General features: G+C 34.6%; 1 protein-coding gene across 1 annotated transcript; it reads right to left on the bottom strand.

Moving 5' to 3' along the window:
- Positions 1-2,263: 2,263 nt before the first annotated feature.
- LOC142231103 (uncharacterized) lies at positions 2,264-10,013 on the bottom strand. The gene is made up of 2 exons (XM_075301722.1): positions 9,900-10,013; positions 2,264-3,071 (listed from the first exon to the last, which is right to left on the bottom strand). The coding sequence occupies exon 2, from the start codon at positions 3,068-3,070 to the stop codon at positions 2,264-2,266; it is 807 nt and encodes a 268-aa protein (XP_075157837.1). The 5' UTR covers position 3,071; positions 9,900-10,013.
- Between the last annotated feature and the right edge of the window lie 12,525 nt (positions 10,014-22,538).

The following is a 22,538-nucleotide window of genomic DNA, read 5'->3' as shown; positions in this document are numbered from 1 at the left end:
AAAGGACTTTAATTCGTGACCACCCCCAAAAAATTGAAAAATCCACCCAAAACCTAAAAAAATTGAAATTTTTATATGAAAACCTTCTTTTGCTCATATCTCCTTAAATATGCGTCCTAGAGCGAAAAGGACTTTAATTCGTGACCACCCCCAAAAAATTTAAAAATCCACCCGAAACCTAAAAAAATTGAAATTTTTATATGAAAACCTTCTTTTGCCCATATCTCCTTAAATATGCGTCCTAGAGCGAAAAGGACTTTAATTCGTGACCACCCCCAAAAAATTGAAAAATCCACCCAAAACCTAAAAAAATTGAAATTTTTATATGAAAAACTTCTTTTGCCCATATCTCCTAAACTAAGCGTCCTAGAGCGAAAAGGACTATAATTCGTGACCACCCCAAAAAATTGAAAAATCCACCCAAAACCCAAAAAAATTGAAGTTTTTATATGAAAAACTTCTTTTGCCCATATCTCCTTAAATATGCGTCCTAGAGCGAAAAGGACTTTAATTCGTGACCACCCCCAAAAAATTGAAAAATCCACCCAAAACCTAAAAAAATTGAAATTTTTATATGGAAAACTTCTTTTGCCCATATCTCCTTAAATATGCGTCCTAGAGCGAAAAGGACTTTAATTCGTGACCACCCCCAAAAAATTTAAAAATCCACCCAAAACCTAAAAAAATTTAAATTTTTAAATGAAAACCTTCTTTTGCCCATATCTCCTTAAATATGCGTCCTAGAGCGAAAAGGACTTCAATTCGTGACCACCCCCAAAAAATTGAAAAATCCACCCAAAACCTAAAAAATTGAAATTTTAAATGAAAAACTTCTTTTTCCCATATCTCCTTAAATATGCGTCCTAGAGCGAAAAGGACTTTAATTCGTGACCACCCCCAAAAAATTTAAAAATCCACCCAAAACCTAAAAAAATTTAAATTTTTAAATGAAAACCTTCTTTTGCCCATATCTCCTTAAATATGCGTCCTAGAGCGAAAAGGACTTTAATTCGTGACCACCCCAAAATATTGAAAAATCCACCCAAAACCTAAAAAAAAATTGAAATTTTTATATGAAAAACTTCTTTTGCCCATATCTCCTTAAATATGCGTCCTAGAGCGAAAAGGACTTTAATTCGTGACCACCCCCAAAAAATTGAAAAATCCACCCCAAAAAACCTAAACAATTAAAATTTTTATATGAAAACCTTCTTTTGCCCATATCTCCTTAAATATGCGTCCTAGAGCGAAAAGGACTTTAATTCGTGACCACCCCAAAATATTGAAAAATCCACCCAAAACCTAAAAAAAATTGAAATTTTTATATGAAAAACTTCTTTTGCCCATATCTCCTTAAATATGCGTCCTAGAGCGAAAAGGACTTTAATTCGTGACCACCCCAAAATATTGAAAAATCCACCCAAAACCTAAAAAAAATTGAAATTTTTATATGAAAAACTTCTTTTGCCCATATCTCCTTAAATATGCGTCCTAGAGCGAAAAGGACTTTAATTCGTGACCACCCTCAAACAATTGAAAAATCCACCCAAAACCTAAAAAAAATTGAAATTTTTATATGAAAAACTTCTTTTGCCCATATCTCCTTAAATATGCGTCCTAGAGCGAAAAGGACTTTAATTCGTGACCACCCCCAAAAAATTGAAAAATCCACCCCAAAAAACCTAAAAAATTGAAATTTTTATATGAAAACCTTTGATTAAATGGATTCTCTGGTTCTCTATGTTGGTTCTCGATTGGATTGACAAAGCATCGACGAATTATCACCTCGTTCGCGATAATGATATGAAATGGGAAGAAAGGTATTTCAGGCTTGACAAAAACCTCACCAGGTGGAATGGAGTGAAAAGCTTACCGAACAGTTTAAGTGTTAAATCCAAAGTGATCATTTATTTCATTTTTACTTAAAAGCTATTACATGGTTTCGTTAAAAAAATTAAGTGAGAGTAATGTTTCGAATTAAGAAAATAGATATATGCGCCATCTGCTGATAGAAAATATACTTTAGTACAAGTAATCGTTCATATATATTGGAAGTACTTAAAGGGCTGTTACACGTTCTTAATATTAACATTCAGGCCCCCTTGATGGGTACCATCAAAATAGACTTAAACATAATTAAATTCATCAGGTATATCCATTATTTATACAAGAAAAAAAAACAGGTTTATATGATACATAAGACATTTTTCCTTAATTTAATAAAAGATAGATATATGGCATATATCTAGTAGATACATTTTTTCTAGACTGGGTATCTTCCAGATACGATCCATCCAAAGGTAGAATTTTGCGCTGTTGCAAGACCATCGGCATTTGGCATAATACCGTCGCACAGAATTTTTGAATATATGTCTGAACCAAAAATCATCGAGATAGAATCATTTTTAAAAAATAAAGGATCAGCCAGGACGAGATTATGAAATTTTTCTTGTATTGATTTGGGCAAGGTTTTACCAGGAGTTTTTAGGGAAATCCGATTGTCACCCCTCATTAGAGTGGTAAAGCTAACTTTTTTATCTGTGCGTGCAAATATCGTGACAGTACATACAATGGAGTCTTCCATACCTTTTGTTGGGATATCATACTTTAAAACTATTGCCCTTGAAATCCGACTGACAGTGGATGCAGTATCTACTAAAATACGTATTGGATGCAATCGACCGTTGATCGACAATTTTGCTAATATAGTAGGAAGGACTGTTACCATTTGTTGAGACTCTACTTTCAGTGATTTTCGGGCCAATTCAATTGGAGCTATTTCTGAGCCACTATCTTCGTGCCGATGAAGAAGTGTATGATGTTTATGGTTACATTTGCGACATCCTGATTTGGAGAAGCACGTAAGTTTGGAATGCTTGTGAGCGAGACAATTTAGGCAATACCCGTGTCGCTCTACTTCTTGCCTACGCCTAGATGGATTCATTGCCAAAAATCGTTTACACAAGCGTAGAGGGTGGATATCATTACATACTCGACATTTGTAAACACGTTTGAATTTGGTAGATCGTGGATTCTTCAGCGATGGACGATTTTTTATTATTCTCGGCATTCTGGAAGTAAATTAAGTAAAAAGTAAAGTTATCTAATCGGTCGGTAAGCATACTAGCTTAACAATTGGACGCGTGATAGTTCCTCTCTGAGTAAAAACATCAGCAACTCGGACCCGGTTATCCTTTCCAGGATAAACTCTAACCACACGACCGATTCTCCATTCATTTGGAGAAAGATTATCTTCCCGAATGATGACAATTGAATTTACCTCTACGTTCATTTCAGGAAATTTCCATTTGTTTCTTTTATGAAGCTCACGTAGGTATTCAACCTTCCACCTTTGACAGAAATGGTGGTGGAGAGCCTTAACGCGCTGCCACCGGTTCGTTACGGTTTCTGGATGAGTGTCTATAGTTGGTTCTGGTGGCGTAAGAATTGGCCCACCGGTCAAGAAATGTCCAGGAGTAAGGGGATTAAGGTCTGTAGGATCTTCAGACATAATGGATATTGGTCTAGAATTAAGACACCCCTCAATTCGGGCTAGCAAAGTGCAAAATTCCTCAAATGTATATTTATGCGACCCAGATACTTTTTTAAAATGCGTTTTAAAGCTTCGGACTCCAGCTTCCCACAATCCTCCCATATGTGGAGCTCCAGGTGGGATGAAATGCCATGACAAGTTCTGGTGCACCATTTGGGAAATCAAATTAGAGCGAGAAGCAGAAAGAAAATCCCTTGCTATATCCTTGGATGCACCCTCGAAATTAGTGCCATTATCAGAATATATATGCAAAGGGCAGCCTCTTCGAGATATAAATCGGTGAAAAGCGGCTAAGAATGTTGCAGTGGACAAGGAAGACGTGGCTTCGAGATGAATCGCCCTAGTCGCGAAACAGACAAAAATACAAGCATAGCTTTTCGATGATTTACAAACCCTTACAGAAGAACTTTTAACATCGAAGGGGCCTGCGAAATCAATGCCCGTGCAACGAAATGGACGACTAATCGTTGTTCTTTCCGGTGGAAGCGCAGCCATTATTTGGGATTTGGTTTTTCTTTTGTATATGGTACATACTTTGCATTTGTTGATAATAGTTTTCGCCAAGTTTTTCAACTTGGGAATCCAAAATTGTGATCGAATCAAACGAACTATTAGCTGGTTTCCACCGTGTAACGAAAGAACATGTGTAAAATGGATCAAGAGTCTACTAAACTGGCAGCTATAAGGTAGAACAATTGGAAATTTCTCATTATAGGTCAACGAAGAGCAAGCAAGTCTTCCATTGGCGCGAATTATGCCTTCTTTGTCTAGGAATGGATTTAAGTTTAAAATATGCGAAGATCTTTTAATATCGTTATTATCTAGTAAAGCCTTGTACTCGTCGGGAAATGAAGCCCTTTTTGTGCTAAAATTATGAGTCGAATCTTAACAAAATTGACCTCCAATGAAGTTAAATCAATGGATCTATAGACATGTGTAGACCGGTATTTGGAAAGACCTCGATGTAAAAATCTAAAAATGTAACAAATTACTTGAATGGCTCGGTTAAACGAGGAAAATCTTTCCAGAATGTCTGCATAGTTTGAAATAAATGCAGAATGAACAAGAGTGTTTCTCTTTTCTAAATCAGTGTTCAAATTTAATGAGGGTTGGTTTGGCCAGAAATTACTGTGTTTTTGTAACCATTCCGGTCCTTCCCACCATAATCTTGAAACTTTTAACTCTTGAGGATACACGCCGCGACTTGCCAGATCAGCTGGATTTGACTTTGAGTCCACATGGAACCAGTTGTCTGTCCCAACATTATTAGCAATGGTAGAGATTCTATTTGCCACAAATACCTTCCAATGACAAGGGGGCTGTTGGAGCCAAGACAGCACGATGGTAGAGTCAGTCCATTTGAAAACTTCATAGGCGGAAATTTGCATTGAAGGGATCACTGATTTCACAACTTCGGACAGTAAGGCTGCACCACATAATTCTAGCTTTGGAATTGAGATACTTTTAACTGGAGAAACTCTGGTTTTGGACGTAAGCAACCGAACGATTATATGAGTTTCGTCCAGTTTTACTCGTGTATATATTGCAACAGCGTATGCATTCTCTGACGCATCACAGAATGCGTGAAATTGTCCTCACAACGAGGAGAGTAAGAAATCCACCTTGGCAACTTAATACTCTCAATTATCGAGTAACTTTTCAGAAATTTCTTCCACTCTGCGAGACATTCGGTAGTAATGAATTCATCCCACCCAACTTTGGAAAGCCATATTTTCCTCATGAGAATTTTTGCCCGAACCACTATTGGAGCCAACCATCCCGCGGGATCATATATCTTTGCTATTTCGGAAAGCACTTCTCTCTTTGAAAAATTCGAATTATTAGAAAATGGCTTTGATTCAAAAAAAAAGTTATCAGACTTCGCGTTCCATTTGATTCCTAAAGTCTTAGCTTGGCTTGTATCATGAAAACAGAGAAAGTCGTCCTTCAATAAGTGCGATCTTGGAATATCCTTTAGCAATTCGGGGCAATTGGATGCCCATTTACGAAGAGGAAATCCAGCGGATTTAAGAGCCGAAATTAGTTGGTCTCTGGCGGAGATACATGAGTTGACCTCATGGCAGCCAGCTAAGACATCATCTACATACATCGATTCTTCAATAATTCGTTTAGCAAGTGGGAAAGTGTCTTTGACGTCATTTGCCAATTGAAGCAAGGTTCTGATAGCCAAATATGGAGCAGCGTTGACACCAAAAGTCACGGTCTTTAATTCGTAGTCTTGCATGGTTGCATCATCACAAGATCGAAATAGAATTCTTTGGAATGGAGTATCCTTCGGATGGACTCTAATTTGCCGATACATTTTCTCAATATCGGCGTTGAATACGAAACGGAAGAATCGCCATCGCAAAATGAGTATAGTCACATCATTTTGTAAAATTGGACCACTGTAAAGAACGTCGTTTAACGAGGTTCCAGAGGAAGTGCGACAGGAAGCGTTAAAAACTACTCTTATCTTGGTGGTTGTGCTTTCTGGCTTGAATACTGCGTGGTGTGGCAAATAAAAATGTTTTGGAAATTCTGCCATGGATGGTGGGGCAACATGTTCCATATGTCCTAACTCTATGTATTCTTCGAGAATGGAATTGTACTTATCACGAAGTCCAACGTCTTTGGATAGACGATATTCGTTCTTTAAAAATTGGGCATACGCGATGGACCGGGACTGACCAAGCATTTTGGAATTTTCGTAGAAAGACTGTTTAAAGGGAAGGGATACAACATATCTCCCATCCTTATCTCTTTCCGTAGTCTCGGAATACAATTTTTCACACAGAATGTCGGAATGTGAAAGGAGTGGCTTTTGTGGGAAATTTTCCACTTCCCAAAAACGTTTCAACTGTTTTTCTAAGGTACACTCTGTGAAAAATGAAACAATATTTGAAAAGGACGAAATTTGATCATTTTGAATAGGCCCAGTGACAATCCATCCGAAAATGGTTTCCTGAGCTATAAGGGATCCACATATATTGCGCTTTACATTATCCAACAAAATTTTATTGAATATGTCAGCTCCTATCAGCATATCTATGCGAGAACTTGTATAGAATTTCGGATCAGCTAAATTAATGTCAGGGAATTCCTTTAAGAGACTGGGATTAATGGAGTTGGAAGGTAAATTTTCCGACAATTTCGGAACGACGAGGGCGTCTATAGAAATTTCCAAATTGGATTCACAACGCGGAGAAACGGAAAATGTAGCTATTTTTCTAGCTTTAGCAGATGTGATTCCATTGGAACCCGATATTTCGGCGTCAATAGGTCTTGAAGGGAGCTTGAGTATGTGGAATATTCTTTCGGTGATAAATGTACCCTGGGACCCCGAATCAATTAATACCCTGACGTAATATTTTAACCCCATATGATTAATTTGAACGACGGCAGTCCCCAAAAGCACATTTTGTGAATTCGAAGCGAAACAAGTTTGAATGCTTTTCCCGGATGTCGGCGGTTCAGGGACGTTCACTATAACATTAGGATTAGTGGACTGTAATTCTGAATGTGAACGACTCTGTGCCCTCATTGTATCTCTCGGTTTAGGATAAGGTTTTTGTTTATCCGATTTCTTTTCATCCCGATGTATTAGGGTATTGTGGCGTTGGTGGCAAAGAGAACAATTGAAGGAGCTTTTGCAATCCTTTATAGTATGGGTACCAGCAAAGCAGTTAATACATAGCCCAGTTTCTTTATGGAATTCCGTCGTTCATCGTGATTCATTTGTAAGAATTTAGGGCATTTCCTAATAGGATGAATCTCATTGATGCATAACTTGCAAGGATAATCAAAAGGGGGAACAGACACCCTTGTATGATGTGAATTTACTTTTTTCAGATAATTTGAATGTTTGGTTACTGTGGAGTTTGATGGACCAAGCTTATTACTATTTGAAGAACCCTTAACTTCAGACACCGTCTCAAGAGTCTGATATCTACTGGATAGAAATGCATTGAAGTCTGACCACTTGGAAATATCCTTTTTGTCTTCCACTGACTGTTCCCATAAAGAAAGAGTTACTCTGGGCAGTTTCGTTGAACAAATATAAACAAAAATGGGATCCCAGTTTGATATTTCAATATCATATAATCGAAGATAAGAAATGCACGAATTAATGTCACGACGAAGATTTTTTATATCTTCACTAGATTCAGAGCAAACAGCAGGTAGATTGAATAAAATTTTCAGTTGACTGTGGACTAACATTCTCTTATTCTCAAACCTTTCCTTAAGATTCTGCCAAGCAATATCAAATCCACTATTTGTTAATGGACAGCTTTTAACTATTTCATGAGCTTCTCCCTCTGTCTTTTTCCGGAGATGGAACAGTTTTTGGACATTTGATAGATTGGCATTTTGGATGTAGACAGCGGAGAACATGTCCCGAAATGTAGGCCAAGAATGATAGTCGCCTTTAAAAGACTCTGTATCGCATGGAGGCAAATGGAAACTGGAGTTCGAGGACGAAGACTGTGAATTAAAATTGGGAGCTTGGGACCGCATTTGGATACTAGCGCTTATTTTAGAAACAATTCGAACGTACGCCTCATACGAGTTGTAGTATCGAGAATTAACCATGTTTAGGTCCGAATCGGTCTCGGAGTCTGTACTCTCCTCCCCGCCCTGATTCTTATCCCCCTTTTCTTTTTCCTTTTTGTCATCGTCTTCCCTAGTAAGTAATGCCTCCGTACACTTTTCATAAAGGCCCTTGATAGTCCCCCACATTGCCTTAAGTTCCTCCCGATGAACTTCCAAGGCAAAAGTTGTGGAAGTGGCGATGAGCGTATCTGTCATCTGTTCCTCGAATTGAACTAATTTATCGTTAGCACGAATAAACCGATGTAATGGATTCATAGTAAAATACAGATTAAAACAAAATGAAATATTAGTTCTTCCGAAACGTGGTTCCCCAAAAACTTAAGGGGTTGGAAAGCTTAATTTGTAAACAAATCCACAAAATAATTTTAGAAATAGCTTTGTATTTTGGTTTTATTTTATAGACAAAAAATTTCGGATCGTAAAATATATTGTATCTTCAGTTTTCAGAAATAAAAAATAGCTTGTCTTTATCAAATTCACGGACTACGAAAATAAATAAGATAAAGGCAAAATGTAAAGATATTAAACTGAGAAAACCTTCCGTCTTTATTTTAATAATGTATACAGAATTAAAGTTGCCAGTAAATCAAATTTTTCGTGCGAAATAATCTAAAGAAATATAATTTCGTGCGAAAATGGTCATATTACATCAATACTGCAGGACAAATTTCAGCACAATGGCTCTGCATTTATTCCGTGCGAAAAAATTTTTTTTAAATGCACCATGAAGGTTTCTACTAAAATAAAAATCGAAGAAAACCTATTTTGTTTACAATATTATGTAAAATATCATCTTCTTCTTGCACGAAAAGTAATGGGAAGTGATTCCACAACGAGTAAAGAGTAATATGCTGGAATGGCAGTATGCAAAAAATAATATGGAACGAATTAACTATTCCGACTGGAATGAGCAGCATTGATATATGACAACTGAAAAAAAAAATTGTATCTTCGCTTTCTTTCTACGTCGTGAACTAACGAGTAGGTATGAACAAAAAAAGAAGAGTACAATTTCAACGAGTCAGTACAATATGTAAAGGGAAATTATGAACATATATATGAGATATCAACGAGCGAATACGAAAAGAAATAAGAAAAAAAATGTTACATACCGATGAATATATGTGATGATAAGAAGAATAACGGCTAATCCAATTTTCGCTATACACTCATAATTTCATTCGTATTAAAACGAAAGTGTGGAACAGATAAGCCACGTAAAAGAAGAGGTCGAATTGAGGTTATGAATTAAACCTTGATTGGAAACACTAATATATTAACCTCTTTCAATATATTTCCTCTAAAAAATAAATCCACTTCTTCGAATGCAATTCTTACTTTCACTTTTCTTTTCGTATGTGATTTCTCACCCGTACACCAATTGCAATACGATTTTTTTTAATATATGGAATTTCTCGCTATGGCTTTCGAAATATAAATAAGAAACAACACCCTTATATTTGGTTAAGGGGAATTTTCCACTTAATCCTCTTCACATATAGCAGCAGTAAAATGTGCGCTGGCATAGATTCTCGGACAAATTATAAATGATTTCTACGCACTCTTTCTGATTAAATTTCCGATAAAAAATCCGAGTTTATAGAAATGTATTTCGTATGAAACTGAACGGCGATTTTTTCCTCAAAAACGCCCGAGTATATTCCGATTGCTGACACGGTTTTGCTAGTTTATTTGCAACTAATTGTACAATGACATATGAGAATGTACATACCTTAGAGAAGATTGACAAACCTGGAACGTTGACTTGGAATAGACGAGATGATCCAATAGTGATGTAAAGGATGTTATGGGTGCTGACTCAATCCGTATATGAAATAAGTAACCAATTTAGAAATCCGGCTCGAAGGACCAAATGATTAAATGGATTCTCTGGTTCTCTATGTTGGTTCTCGATTGGATTGACAAAGCATCGACGAATTATCACCTCGTTCGCGATAATGATATGAAATGGGAAGAAAGGTATTTCAGGCTTGACAAAAACCTCACCAGGTGGAATGGAGTGAAAAGCTTACCGAACAGTTTAAGTGTTAAATCCAAAGTGATCATTTATTTCATTTTTACTTAAAAGCTATTACATGGTTTCGTTAAAAAAATTAGGTGAGAGTAATATTTCGAATTAAGAAAATAGATATATGCGCCATCTGCTGATAGAAAATATACTTTAGTACAAGTAATCGTTCATATATATTGGAAGTACTTAAAGGGCTGTTACACGTTCTTAATATTAACAACCTTCTTTTGCCCAAATCTCCTTAAATATGCGTCCTAGAGCGAAAAGGACTTTAATTCGTGACCACCCCAAAATATTGAAAAATCCACCCAAAACCTAAAAAAAATTGAAATTTTTATATGAAAAACTTCTTTTGCCCATATCTCCTTAAATATGCGTCCTAGAGCGAAAAGGACTTTAATTCGTGACCACCCCCAAAAAATTGAAAAATCCACCCAAAACCCAAAAAAAATTGAAATTTTTATATGAAAAACTTCTTTTGCCCATATCTCCTAAACTAAGCGTCCTAGAGCGAAAAGGACTACAATTCGTGACCACCCCAAAAAATTTAAAAATCCACCCAAAACCTAAAAAATTGAAATTTTTATATGAAAAACTTCTTTTGCCCATATCTCCTTAAATATGCGTCCTAGAGCGAAAAGGACTTTAATTCGTGACCACCCCCAAAAAATTGAAAAATCCACCCAAAACCTAAAAAAATTGAAATTTTTTATGAAAACCTTGTTTTGCTCATATCTCCTTAAATATGCGTCCTAGAGCGAAAAGGACTTTAATTCGTGACCACCCCCAAAAAAATTGAAAAATCCACCCAAAACCTAAAAAAATTGAAATTTTTATATGAAAACCTTCTTTTGCCCATATCTCCTTAAATATGCGTCCTAGAGCGAAAAGGACTTTAATTCGTGACCACCCCCAAAAAATTGAAAAATCCACCCAAAACCTAAAAAAATTGAAATTTTTATATGAAAAACTTCTTTTGCCCATATCTCCTAAACTAAGCGTCCTAGAGCGAAAAGGACTATAATTCGTGACCACCCCAAAAAATTGAAAAATCCACCCAAAACCCAAAAAAATTGAAGTTTTTATATGAAAAACTTCTTTTGCCCATATCTCCTTAAATATGCGTCCTAGAGCGAAAAGGACTTTAATTCGTGACCACCCCCAAAAAATTGAAAAATCCACCCAAAACCTAAAAAAATTGAAATTTTTATATGGAAAACTTTTTTTGCCCATATCTCCTTAAATATGCGTCCTAGAGCGAAAAGGACTTTAATTCGTGACCACCCCCAAAAAATTGAAAAATCCACCCAAAACCTAAAAAATTGAAATTTTAAATGAAAAACTTCTTTTGCCCATATCTCCTTAAATATGCGTCCTAGAGCGAAAAGGACTTTAATTCGTGACCACCCCCAAAAAATTGAAAAATCCACCCAAAACCTAAAAAAATTGAAATTTTTATATGAAAAACTTCTTTTGCCCATATCTCCTTAAATATGCGTCCTAGAGAGAAAAGGACTTTAATTCGTGACCACCCCCAAAAAATTGAAAAATCCACCCAAAACCTAAAAAAAATTAAATTTTTATATGAAAAATTTCTTTTGCCCATATCTCTTTAAATATGCGTCCTAGAGCGAAAAGGACTTTAATTCGTGACCACCCCCAAAAAATTGAAAAATCCACCCAAAACCTAAAAAAATTGAAATTTTTATATGGAAAACTTCTTTTGCCCATATCTCCTTAAATATGCGTCCTAGAGCGAAAAGGACTTTAATTCGTGACCACCCCCAAAAAATTGAAAAATCCACCCGAAACCTAAAAAAATTGAAATTTTAAATGAAAAACTTCTTTTGCCCATATCTCCTTAAATATGCGTCCTAGAGCGAAAAGGACTTTAATTCGTGACCACCCCCAAAAAATTGAAAAATCCACCCAAAACCTAAAAAAATTTAAATTTTTATATGAAAAACTTCTTTTGCCCACATCTCCTTAAATATGCGTCCTAGAGCGAAAAGGACTTAAATTCGTGACCACCCCAAAAAATTTAAAAATCCACCCAAAACCTAAAAAACTTGAAATTTTTCTATGAAAAACTTCTTTTGCCCATATCTCCTAAACTAAGCGTCCTAGAGCGAAAAGGACTTTAATTCGTGACCACCCCCAAAAAATTGAAAAATCCACCCAAAACCTAAAAAAATTGAAATTTTTATATGAAAACCTTCTTTTGCCCATATCTCCTTAAATATGCGTCCTAGAGCGAAAAGGACTTTAATTCGTGACCACCCCCAAAAAATTGAAAAATCCACCCAAAACCTAAAAAAATTGAAATTTTTATATGAAAAACTTCTTTTGCCCATATCTCCTTAAATATGCGTCCTAGAGCGAAAAGGACTTTAATTCGTGACCACCCTCAAACAATTGAAAAATCCACCCAAAACCCAAAAAATTGAAATTTTTTATATGAAAAATTTCTTTTGCCCATATCTCCTTAAATATGCGTCCTAGAGCAAAAAGGACTTTAATTCGTGACCACCCCCAAAAAATTGAAAAATCCACCCAAAACTAAAAAAAATTTAAATTTTTATATGGAAAACTTCTTTTGCCCATATCTCCTTAAATATGCTTCCTAGAGCGAAAAGGACTTTAATTCGTGACCACCCCCAAAAAATTGAAAAATCCACCCAAAACCTAAAAAAATTGAAATTTTTATATGAAAACCTTCTTTTGCCCATATCTCCTTAAATATGCGTCCTAGAGCGAAAAGGACTTTAATTCGTGACCACCCCCAAAAAATTGAAAAATCCACCCAAAACCTAAAAAAATTAAATTTTTATATGAAAAATTTCTTTTGCCCATATCTCCTTAAATATGCGTACTAGAGCGAAAAGGACTTTAATTCGTGACCACCCCCAAAAAATTGAAAAATCCACCCAAAACCTAAAAAATTTGAAATTTTTATATGAAAAACTTCTTTTGCCCATATCTCCTTAAATATGCGTCCTAGAGCGAAAAGGACTTTAATTCGTGACCACCCCAAAATATTGAAAAATCCACCCAAAACCTAAAAAAATTGAAATTCTTTTGCCCATATCTCCTTAAATATGCGTCCTAGAGCGAAAAGGACTTTAATTCGTGACCACCCCCAAAAAATTGAAAAATCCACCCAAAACCTAAAAAAATTGAAATTTTTATATGAAAAACTTCTTTTGCCCATATCTCCTAAACTAAGCGTCCTAGAGCGAAAAGGACTATAATTCGTGACCACCCCAAAAAATTGAAAAATCCACCCAAAACCTAAAAAAATTGAAGTTTTTATATGAAAAACTTTTTTTGCCATATCTCCTTAAATATGCGTCCTAGAACGAAAAGGACTTTAATTCGTGACCACCCCAAAAAATTGAAAAATCCACCCAAAACCTAAAACAATTGAAATTTTTATATGAAAACCTTCTTTTGCCCATATCTCCTTAAATATGCGTCCTAGAGCCAAAAGGACTTTAATTCGTGACCACCCCAAAATATTGAAAAATCCACCCAAAACCTAAAAAAATTGAAATTTTTATATGAAAAACTTCTTTTGCCCATATCTCCTTAAATATGCGTCCTAGAGCGAAAAGGACTTTAATTCGTGACCACCCCCAAAAAATTGAAAAATCCACCCCAAAAAACCTAAAAAATTGAAATTTTTATATGAAAACCTTCTTTTGCCCATATCTCCTTAAATATGCGTCCTAGAGCGAAAAGGACTTTAATTCGTGACCACCCCAAAATATTGAAAAATCCACCCAAAACCTAAAAAAAATTGAAATTTTTATATGAAAAACTTCTTTTGCCCATATCTCCTTAAATATGCGTCCTAGAGCGAAAAGGACTTTAATTCGTGACCACCCCCAAAAAATTGAAAAATCCACCCAAAACCCAAAAAAATTGAAATTTTTATATGAAAAACTTCTTTTGCCCATATCTCCTAAACTAAGCGTCCTAGAGCGAAAAGGACTATAATTCGTGACCACCCCAAAAAATTGAAAAATCCACCCAAAACCTAAAAAAATTGAAATTTTTATATGAAAAACTTCTTTTGTCCATATCTCCTTAAATATGCGTCCTAGAGCGAAAAGGACTTTAATTCGTGACCACCCCCAAAAAATTGAAAAATCCACCCAAAACCTAAAAAAATTGAAATTTTTATACGAAAACCTTCTTTTGCTCATATCTCCTTAAATATGCGTCCTAGAGCGAAAAGGACTTTAATTCGTGACCACCCCCAAAAAATTGAAAAATCCACCCCAAAAAACCTAAAAAAATTGAAATTTTTATATGAAAACCTTCTTTTGCCCATATCTCCTTAAATATGCGTCCTAGAGCGAAAAGGACTTTAATTCGTGACCACCCCCAAAAAATTGAAAAATCCATCCAAAACCTAAAAAAATTGAAATTTTTATATGAAAAACTTCTTTTGCCCATATCTCCTTAAATATGCGTCCTAGAGCGAAAAGGACTTTAATTCGTGACCACCCTCAAACAATTGAAAAATCCACCCAAAACCTAAAAAAAATTGAAATTTTTATATGAAAAACTTCTTTTGCCCATATCTCCTTAAATATGCGTCCTAGAGCGAAAAGGACTTTAATTCGTGACCACCCCCAAAAAATTGAAAAATCCACCCCAAAAAACCTAAAAAATTTAAATTTTTATATGAAAACCTTCTTTTGCCCATATCTCCTTAAATATGCGTCCTAGAGCGAAAAGGACTTTAATTCGTGACCACCCCCAAAAAATTGAAAAATCCACCCAAAACCTAAAAAAATTGAAATTTTTATATGAAAAACTTCTTTTGCCCATATCTCCTAAACTAAGCGTCCTAGAGCGAAAAGGACTATAATTCGTGACCACCCCAAAAAATTGAAAAATCCACCCAAAACCCAAAAAAATTGAAGTTTTTATATGAAAAACTTCTTTTGCCCATATCTCCTTAAATATGCGTCCTAGAGCGAAAAGGACTTTAATTCGTGACCACCCCCAAAAAATTGAAAAATCCACCCAAAACCTAAAAAAATTGAAATTTTTATATGAAAAACTTCTTTTGCCCATATCTCCTTAAATATGCGTCCTAGAGAGAAAAGGACTTTAATTCGTGACCACCCCCAAAAAATTGAAAAATCCACCCAAAACCTAAAAAAAATTAAATTTTTATATGAAAAATTTCTTTTGCCCATATCTCTTTAAATATGCGTCCTAGAGCGAAAAGGACTTTAATTCGTGACCACCCCCAAAAAATTGAAAAATCCACCCAAAACTTTAAAAATTTGAAATTTTTATATGGAAAACTTCTGTTGCCCATATCTCCTTAAATATGCGTCCTAGAGCGAAAAGGACTTCAATTCGTGACCACCCCCAAAAAATTGAAAAATCCACCCAAAACCTAAAAAAATTGAAATTTTAAATGAAAAACTTCTTTTGCCCATATCTCCTTAAATATGCGTCCTAGAGCGAAAAGGACTTTAATTCGTGACCACCCCCAAAAAATTGAAAAATCCACCCCAAAAAACCTAAAAAAATTGAAATTTTTATATGAAAACCTTCTTTTGCCCATATCTCCTTAAATATGCGTCCTAGAGCGAAAAGGACTTTAATTCGTGACCACCCCCAAAAAATTGAAAAATCCACCCAAAACCTAAAAAAATTGAAATTTTTATATGAAAAACTTCTTTTGCCCATATCTCTTTAAATATGCGTCCTAGAGCGAAAAGGACTTTAATTCGTGACCACCCCCAAAAAATTGAAAAATCCACCCAAAACCTAAAAAAATTGAAATTTTTATATGGAAAACTTCTTTTGCCCATATCTCCTTAAATATGCGTCCTAGAGCGAAAAGGACTTTAATTCGTGACCACCCCAAAATATTGAAAAATCCACCAAAACCTAAAAAAATTGAAATTTTTATATGAAAAACTTCTTTTGCCCATATCTCCTTAAATATGCGTCCTAGAGCGAAAAGGACTTTAATTCGTGACCACCCCCAAAAAATTGAAAAATCCACCCCAAAAAACCTAAAAAAATTGAAATTTTTATATGAAAACCTTCTTTTGCCCATATCTCCTTAAATATGCGTCCTAGAGCGAGAAGGACTTTAATTCGTGACCACCCCCAAAAAATTGAAAAATCCACCCAAAACCTAAAAAAATTGAAATTTTTATATGAAAAACTTCTTTTGCCCATATCTCCTTAAATATGCGTCCTAGAGCGAAAAGGACTTTAATTCGTGACCACCCTCAAAAAATTGAAAAATCCACCCAAAACCAAAAAAAAATTGAAATTTTTATATGAAAAACTTCTTTTGCCCATATCACCTTAAATATGCGTCCTAGAGCGAAAAGGACTTTAATTCGTGACCACCCCCAAAAAATTGAAAAATCCACCCCAAAAAACCTAAAAAATTGAAATTTTTATATGAAAACCTTCTTTTGCCCATATCTCCTTAAATATGCGTCCTAGAGCGAAAAGGACTTTAATTCGTGACCACCCCAAAATATTGAAAAATCCACCCAAAACCTAAAAAAAATTGAAATTTTTATATGAAAACCTTCTTTTGCTCATATCTCCTTAAATATGCGTCCTAGAGCGAAAAGGACTTTAATTCGTGACCACCCCCAAAAAATTGAAAAATCCACCCAAAACCTAAAAAAATTGAAATTTTTATATGAAAAACTTCTTTTGCCCATATCTCCTAAACTAAGCGTCCTAGAGCGAAAAGGACTATAATTCGTGACCACCCCCAAAAAATTGAAAAATCCACCCAAAACCCAAAAAATTGAAGTTTTTATATGAAAAACTTCTTTTGCCCATATCTCCTTAAATATGCGTCCTAGAGCGAAAAGGACTTTAATTCGTGACCACCCCCAAAAAATTGAAAAATCCACCCAAAACCTAAAAAAATTGAAATTTTTATATGGAAAACTTCTTTTGCCCATATCTCCTTAAATATGCGTCCTAGAGCGAAAAGGACTATAATTCGTGACCACCCCAAAAAATTGAAAAATCCACCCAAAACCCAAAAAAATTGAAGTTTTTATATGAAAAACTTCTTTTGCCCATATCTCCTTAAATATGCGTCCTAGAGCGAAAAGGACTTTAATTCGTGACAACCCCCAAAAAATTGAAAAATCCACCCAAAACCTAAAAAAATTTAAATTTTTATATGAAAACCTTCTTTTGCCCATATCTCCTTAAATATGCGTCCTAGAGAGAAAAGGACTTTAATGCGTGACCACCCCCAAAAAATTGAAAAATCCACCCAAAACCTAAAAAAAATTAAATTTTTATATGAAAAATTTCTTTTGCCCATATCTCTTTAAATATGCGTCCTAGAGCGAAAAGGACTTTAATTCGTGACCACCCCCAAAAAATTGAAAAATCCACCCAAAACCTAAAAAAATTGAAATTTTTATATGGAAAACTTCTTTTGCCCATATCTCCTTAAATATGCGTCCTAGAGCGAAAAGGACTTCAATTCGTGACCACCCCCAAAAAATTGAAAAATCCACCCAAAACCTAAAAAAATTGAAATTTTAAATGAAAAACTTCTTTTGCCCATATCTCCTTAAATATGCGTCCTAGAGCGAAAAGGACTTTAATTCGTGACCACCCCCAAAAAATTTAAAAATCCACCCCAAAAAACCTAAAAAAATTGAAATTTTTATATGAAAACCTTCTTTTGCCCATATCTCCTTAAATATGCGTCCTAGAGCGAAAAGGACTTTAATTCGTGACCACCCCAAAAAATTGAAAAATCCACCCAAAACCTAAAAAAATTGAAATTTTTATATGAAAAACTTCTTTTGCCCATATCTCTTTAAATATGCGTCCTAGAGCGAAAAGGACTTTAATTCGTGACCACCCCCAAAAAATTGAAAAATCCACCCAAAACCTAAAAAAATTGAAATTTTTATATGGAAAACTTCTTTTGCCCATATCTCCTTAAATATGCGTCCTAGAGCGAAAAGGACTTTAATTCGTGACCACCCCCAAAAAATTGAAAAATCCACCCAAAACCTAAAAAAATTGAAATTTTTATATGAAAAACTTCTTTTGCCCATATCTCCTTAAATATGCGTCCTAGAGCGAAAAGGACTTTAATTCGTGACCACCCCCAAAAAATTGAAAAATCCACGCCAAAAAACCTAAAAAAATTGAAATTTTTATATGAAAACCTTCTTTTGCCCATATCTCCTTAAATATGCGTCCTAGAGCGAAAAGGACTTTAATTCGTGACCACCCCCAAAAAATTGAAAAATCCACCCAAAACCTAAAAAAATTGAAATTTTTATGTGAAAAACTTCTTTTGCCCATATCTCCTTAAATATGCGTCCTAGAGCGAAAAGGACTTTAATTCGTGACCACCCTCAAAAAATTGAAAAATCCACCCAAAACCAAAAAAAAATTGAAATTTTTATATGAAAAACTTCTTTTGCCCATATCACCTTAAATATGCGTCCTAGAGCGAAAAGGACTTTAATTCGTGACCACCCCCAAAAAATTGAAAAATCCACCCCAAAAAACCTAAAAAATTGAAATTTTTATATGAAAACCTTCTTTTGCCCATATCTCCTTAAATATGCGTCCTAGAGCGAAAAGGACTTTAATTCGTGACCACCCCAAAATATTGAAAAATCCACCCAAAACCTAAAAAAATTGAAATTTTTATATGAAAAACTTCTTTTGCCCATATCTCCTTAAATATGCGTCCTAGAGCGAAAAGGACTTTAATTCGTGACCACCCTCAAAAAATTGAAAAATCCACCCAAAACCCAAAAAAATTGAAATTTTTATATGAAAAACTTCTTTTGCCAATATCTCCTTAAATATGCGTCCTAGAGCGAAAAGGACTATAATTCGTGACCACCCCAAAAAATTTAAAAATCCACCCAAAACCTAAAAAAATTGAAATTTTTATATGAAAAACTTCTTTTGCCCATATCTCCTTAAATATGCGTCCTAGAGCGAAAAGGACTTTAATTCGTGACCACCCCCAAAAAATTGAAAAATCCACCCAAAACCTAAAAAAATTGAAATTTTTATATGAAAACCTTCTTTTGCTCATATCTCCTTAAATATGCGTCCTAGAGCGAAAAGGACTTTAATTCGTGACCACCCCCAAAAAATTGAAAAATCCACCCAAAACCTAAAAAAATTGAAATTTTTATATGAAAAACTTCTTTTGCCATATCTCCTAAACTAAGCGTCCTAGAGCGAAAAGGACTTTAATTCGTGACCACCCCCAAAAAATTGAAAAATCCACCCAAAACCTAAAAAAATTGAAATTTTAAATGAAAAACTTCTTTTGCCCATATCTCCTTAAATATGCGTCCTAGAGCGAAAAGGACTTTAATTCGTGACCACCCCCAAAAAATTGAAAAATCCACCCAAAACCTAAAAAAATTGAAATTTTTATATGAAAAACTTCTTTTGCCCATATCTCCTTAAATATGCGTCCTAGAGAGAAAAGGACTTTAATTCGTGACCACCCCCAAAAGATTGAAAAATCCACCCACAACCTAAAAAAAATTGAAATTTTTATATGAAAAACTTCTTTTGCCCATATCTCTTTAAATATGCGTCCTAGAGCGAAAAGGACTTTAATTCGTGACCACCCCCAAAAAATTGAAAAATCCACCCAAAACCTAAAAAAATTGAAATTTTTATATGGAAAACTTCTTTTGCCCATATCTCCTTAAATATGCGTCCTAGAGCGAAAAGGACTTTAATTCGTGACCACCCCAAAATATTGAAAAATCCACCAAAACCTAAAAAAATTGAAATTTTTATATGAAAAACTTCTTTTGCCCATATCTCTTTAAATATGCGTCCTAGAGCGAAAAGGACTTTAATTCGTGACCACCCCCAAAAAATTGAAAAATCCACCCAAAACCTAAAAAAATTGAAATTTTTATATGGAAAACTTCTTTTGCCCATATCTCCTTAAATATGCGTCCTAGAGCGAAAAGGACTTTAATTCGTGACCACCCCAAAATATTGAAAAATCCACCAAAACCTAAAAAAATTGAAATTTTTATATGAAAAACTTCTTTTGCCCATATCTCCTTAAATATGCGTCCTAGAGCGAAAAGGACTTTAATTCGTGACCACCCCCAAAAAATTGAAAAATCCACCCCAAAAAACCTAAAAAAATTGAAATTTTTATATGAAAACCTTCTTTTGCCCATATCTCCTTAAATATGCGTCCTAGAGCGAAAAGGACTTTAATTCGTGACCACCCCCAAAAAATTGAAAAATCCACCCAAAACCTAAAAAAATTGAAATTTTTATATGAAAAACTTCTTTTGCCCATATCTCTTTAAATATGCGTCCTAGAGCGAAAAGGACTTTAATTCGTGACCACCCCCAAAAAATTGAAAAATCCACCCAAAACCTAAAAAAATTGAAATTTTTATATGGAAAACTTCTTTTGCCCATATCTCCTTAAATATGCGTCCTAGAGCGAAAAGGACTTTAATTCGTGACCACCCCAAAATATTGAAAAATCCACCAAAACCTAAAAAAATTGAAATTTTTATATGAAAAACTTCTTTTGCCCATATCTCCTTAAATATGCGTCCTAGAGCGAAAAGGACTTTAATTCGTGACCACCCCCAAAAAATTGAAAAATCCACCCCAAAAAACCTAAAAAAATTGAAATTTTTATATGAAAACCTTCTTTTGCCCATATCTCCTTAAATATGCGTCCTAGAGCGAGAAGGACTTTAATTCGTGACCACCCCCAAAAAATTGAAAAATCCACCCAAAACTTAAAAAAATTGAAATTTTTATATGAAATACTTCTTTTGCCCATATCTCCTTAAATATGCGTCCTAGAGCGAAAAGGACTTTAATTCGTGACCACCCTCAAAAAATTGAAAAATCCACCCAAAACCAAAAAAAAATTGAAATTTTTATATGAAAAACTTCTTTTGCCCATATCACCTTAAATATGCGTCCTAGAGCGAAAAGGACTTTAATTCGTGACCACCCCCAAAAAATTGAAAAATCCACCCCAAAAAACCTAAAAAATTGAAATTTTTATATGAAAACCTTCTTTTGCCCATATCTCCTTAAATATGCGTCCTAGAGCGAAAAGGACTTTAATTCGTGACCACCCCAAAATATTGAAAAATCCACCCAAAACCTAAAAAAAATTGAAATTTTTATATGAAAACCTTCTTTTGCTCATATCTCCTTAAATATGCGTCCTAGAGCGAAAAGGACTTTAATTCGTGACCACCCCCAAAAAATTGAAAAATCCACCCAAAACCTAAAAAAATTGAAATTTTTATATGAAAAACTTCTTTTGCCCATATCTCCTAAACTAAGCGTCCTAGAGCGAAAAGGACTATAATTCGTGACCACCCCCAAAAAATTGAAAAATCCACCCAAAACCCAAAAAATTGAAGTTTTTATATGAAAAACTTCTTTTGCCCATATCTCCTTAAATATGCGTCCTAGAGCGAAAAGGACTTTAATTCGTGACCACCCCCAAAAAATTGAAAAATCCACCCAAAACCTAAAAAAATTGAAATTTTTATATGGAAAACTTCTTTTGCCCATATCTCCTTAAATATGCGTCCTAGAGCGAAAAGGACTATAATTCGTGACCACCCCAAAAAATTGAAAAATCCACCCAAAACCCAAAAAAATTGAAGTTTTTATATGAAAAACTTCTTTTGCCCATATCTCCTTAAATATGCGTCCTAGAGCGAAAAGGACTTTAATTCGTGACAACCCCCAAAAAATTGAAAAATCCACCCAAAACCAAAAAAAAATTGAAATTTTTATATGAAAAACTTCTTTTGCCCATATCACCTTAAATATGCGTCCTAGAGCGAAAAGGACTTTAATTCGTGACCACCCCCAAAAAATTGAAAAATCCACCCCAAAAAACCTAAAAAATTGAAATTTTTATATGAAAACCTTCTTTTGCCCATATCTCCTTAAATATGCGTCCTAGAGCGAAAAGGACTTTAATTCGTGACCACCCCAAAATATTGAAAAATCCACCCAAAACCTAAAAAAAATTGAAATTTTTATATGAAAAACTTCTTTTGCCCATATCTCCTTAAATATGCGTCCTAGAGCGAAAAGGACTTTAATTCGTGACCACCCTCAAAAAATTGAAAAATCCACCCAAAACCCAAAAAAATTGAAATTTTTATATGAAAAACTTCTTTTGCCAATATCTCCTTAAATATGCGTCCTAGAGCGAAAAGGACTATAATTCGTGACCACCCCAAAAAATTTAAAAATCCACCCAAAACCTAAAAAAATTGAAATTTTTATATGAAAAACTTC

The sequence above is a fragment of the Haematobia irritans genome, chromosome 3 (genome assembly GCF_050003625.1).
Source record: "Haematobia irritans isolate KBUSLIRL chromosome 3, ASM5000362v1, whole genome shotgun sequence".
Taxonomy (NCBI): domain Eukaryota; kingdom Metazoa; phylum Arthropoda; class Insecta; order Diptera; family Muscidae; genus Haematobia; species Haematobia irritans.
This window is presented reverse-complemented; position numbering and strand designations above follow the sequence as displayed.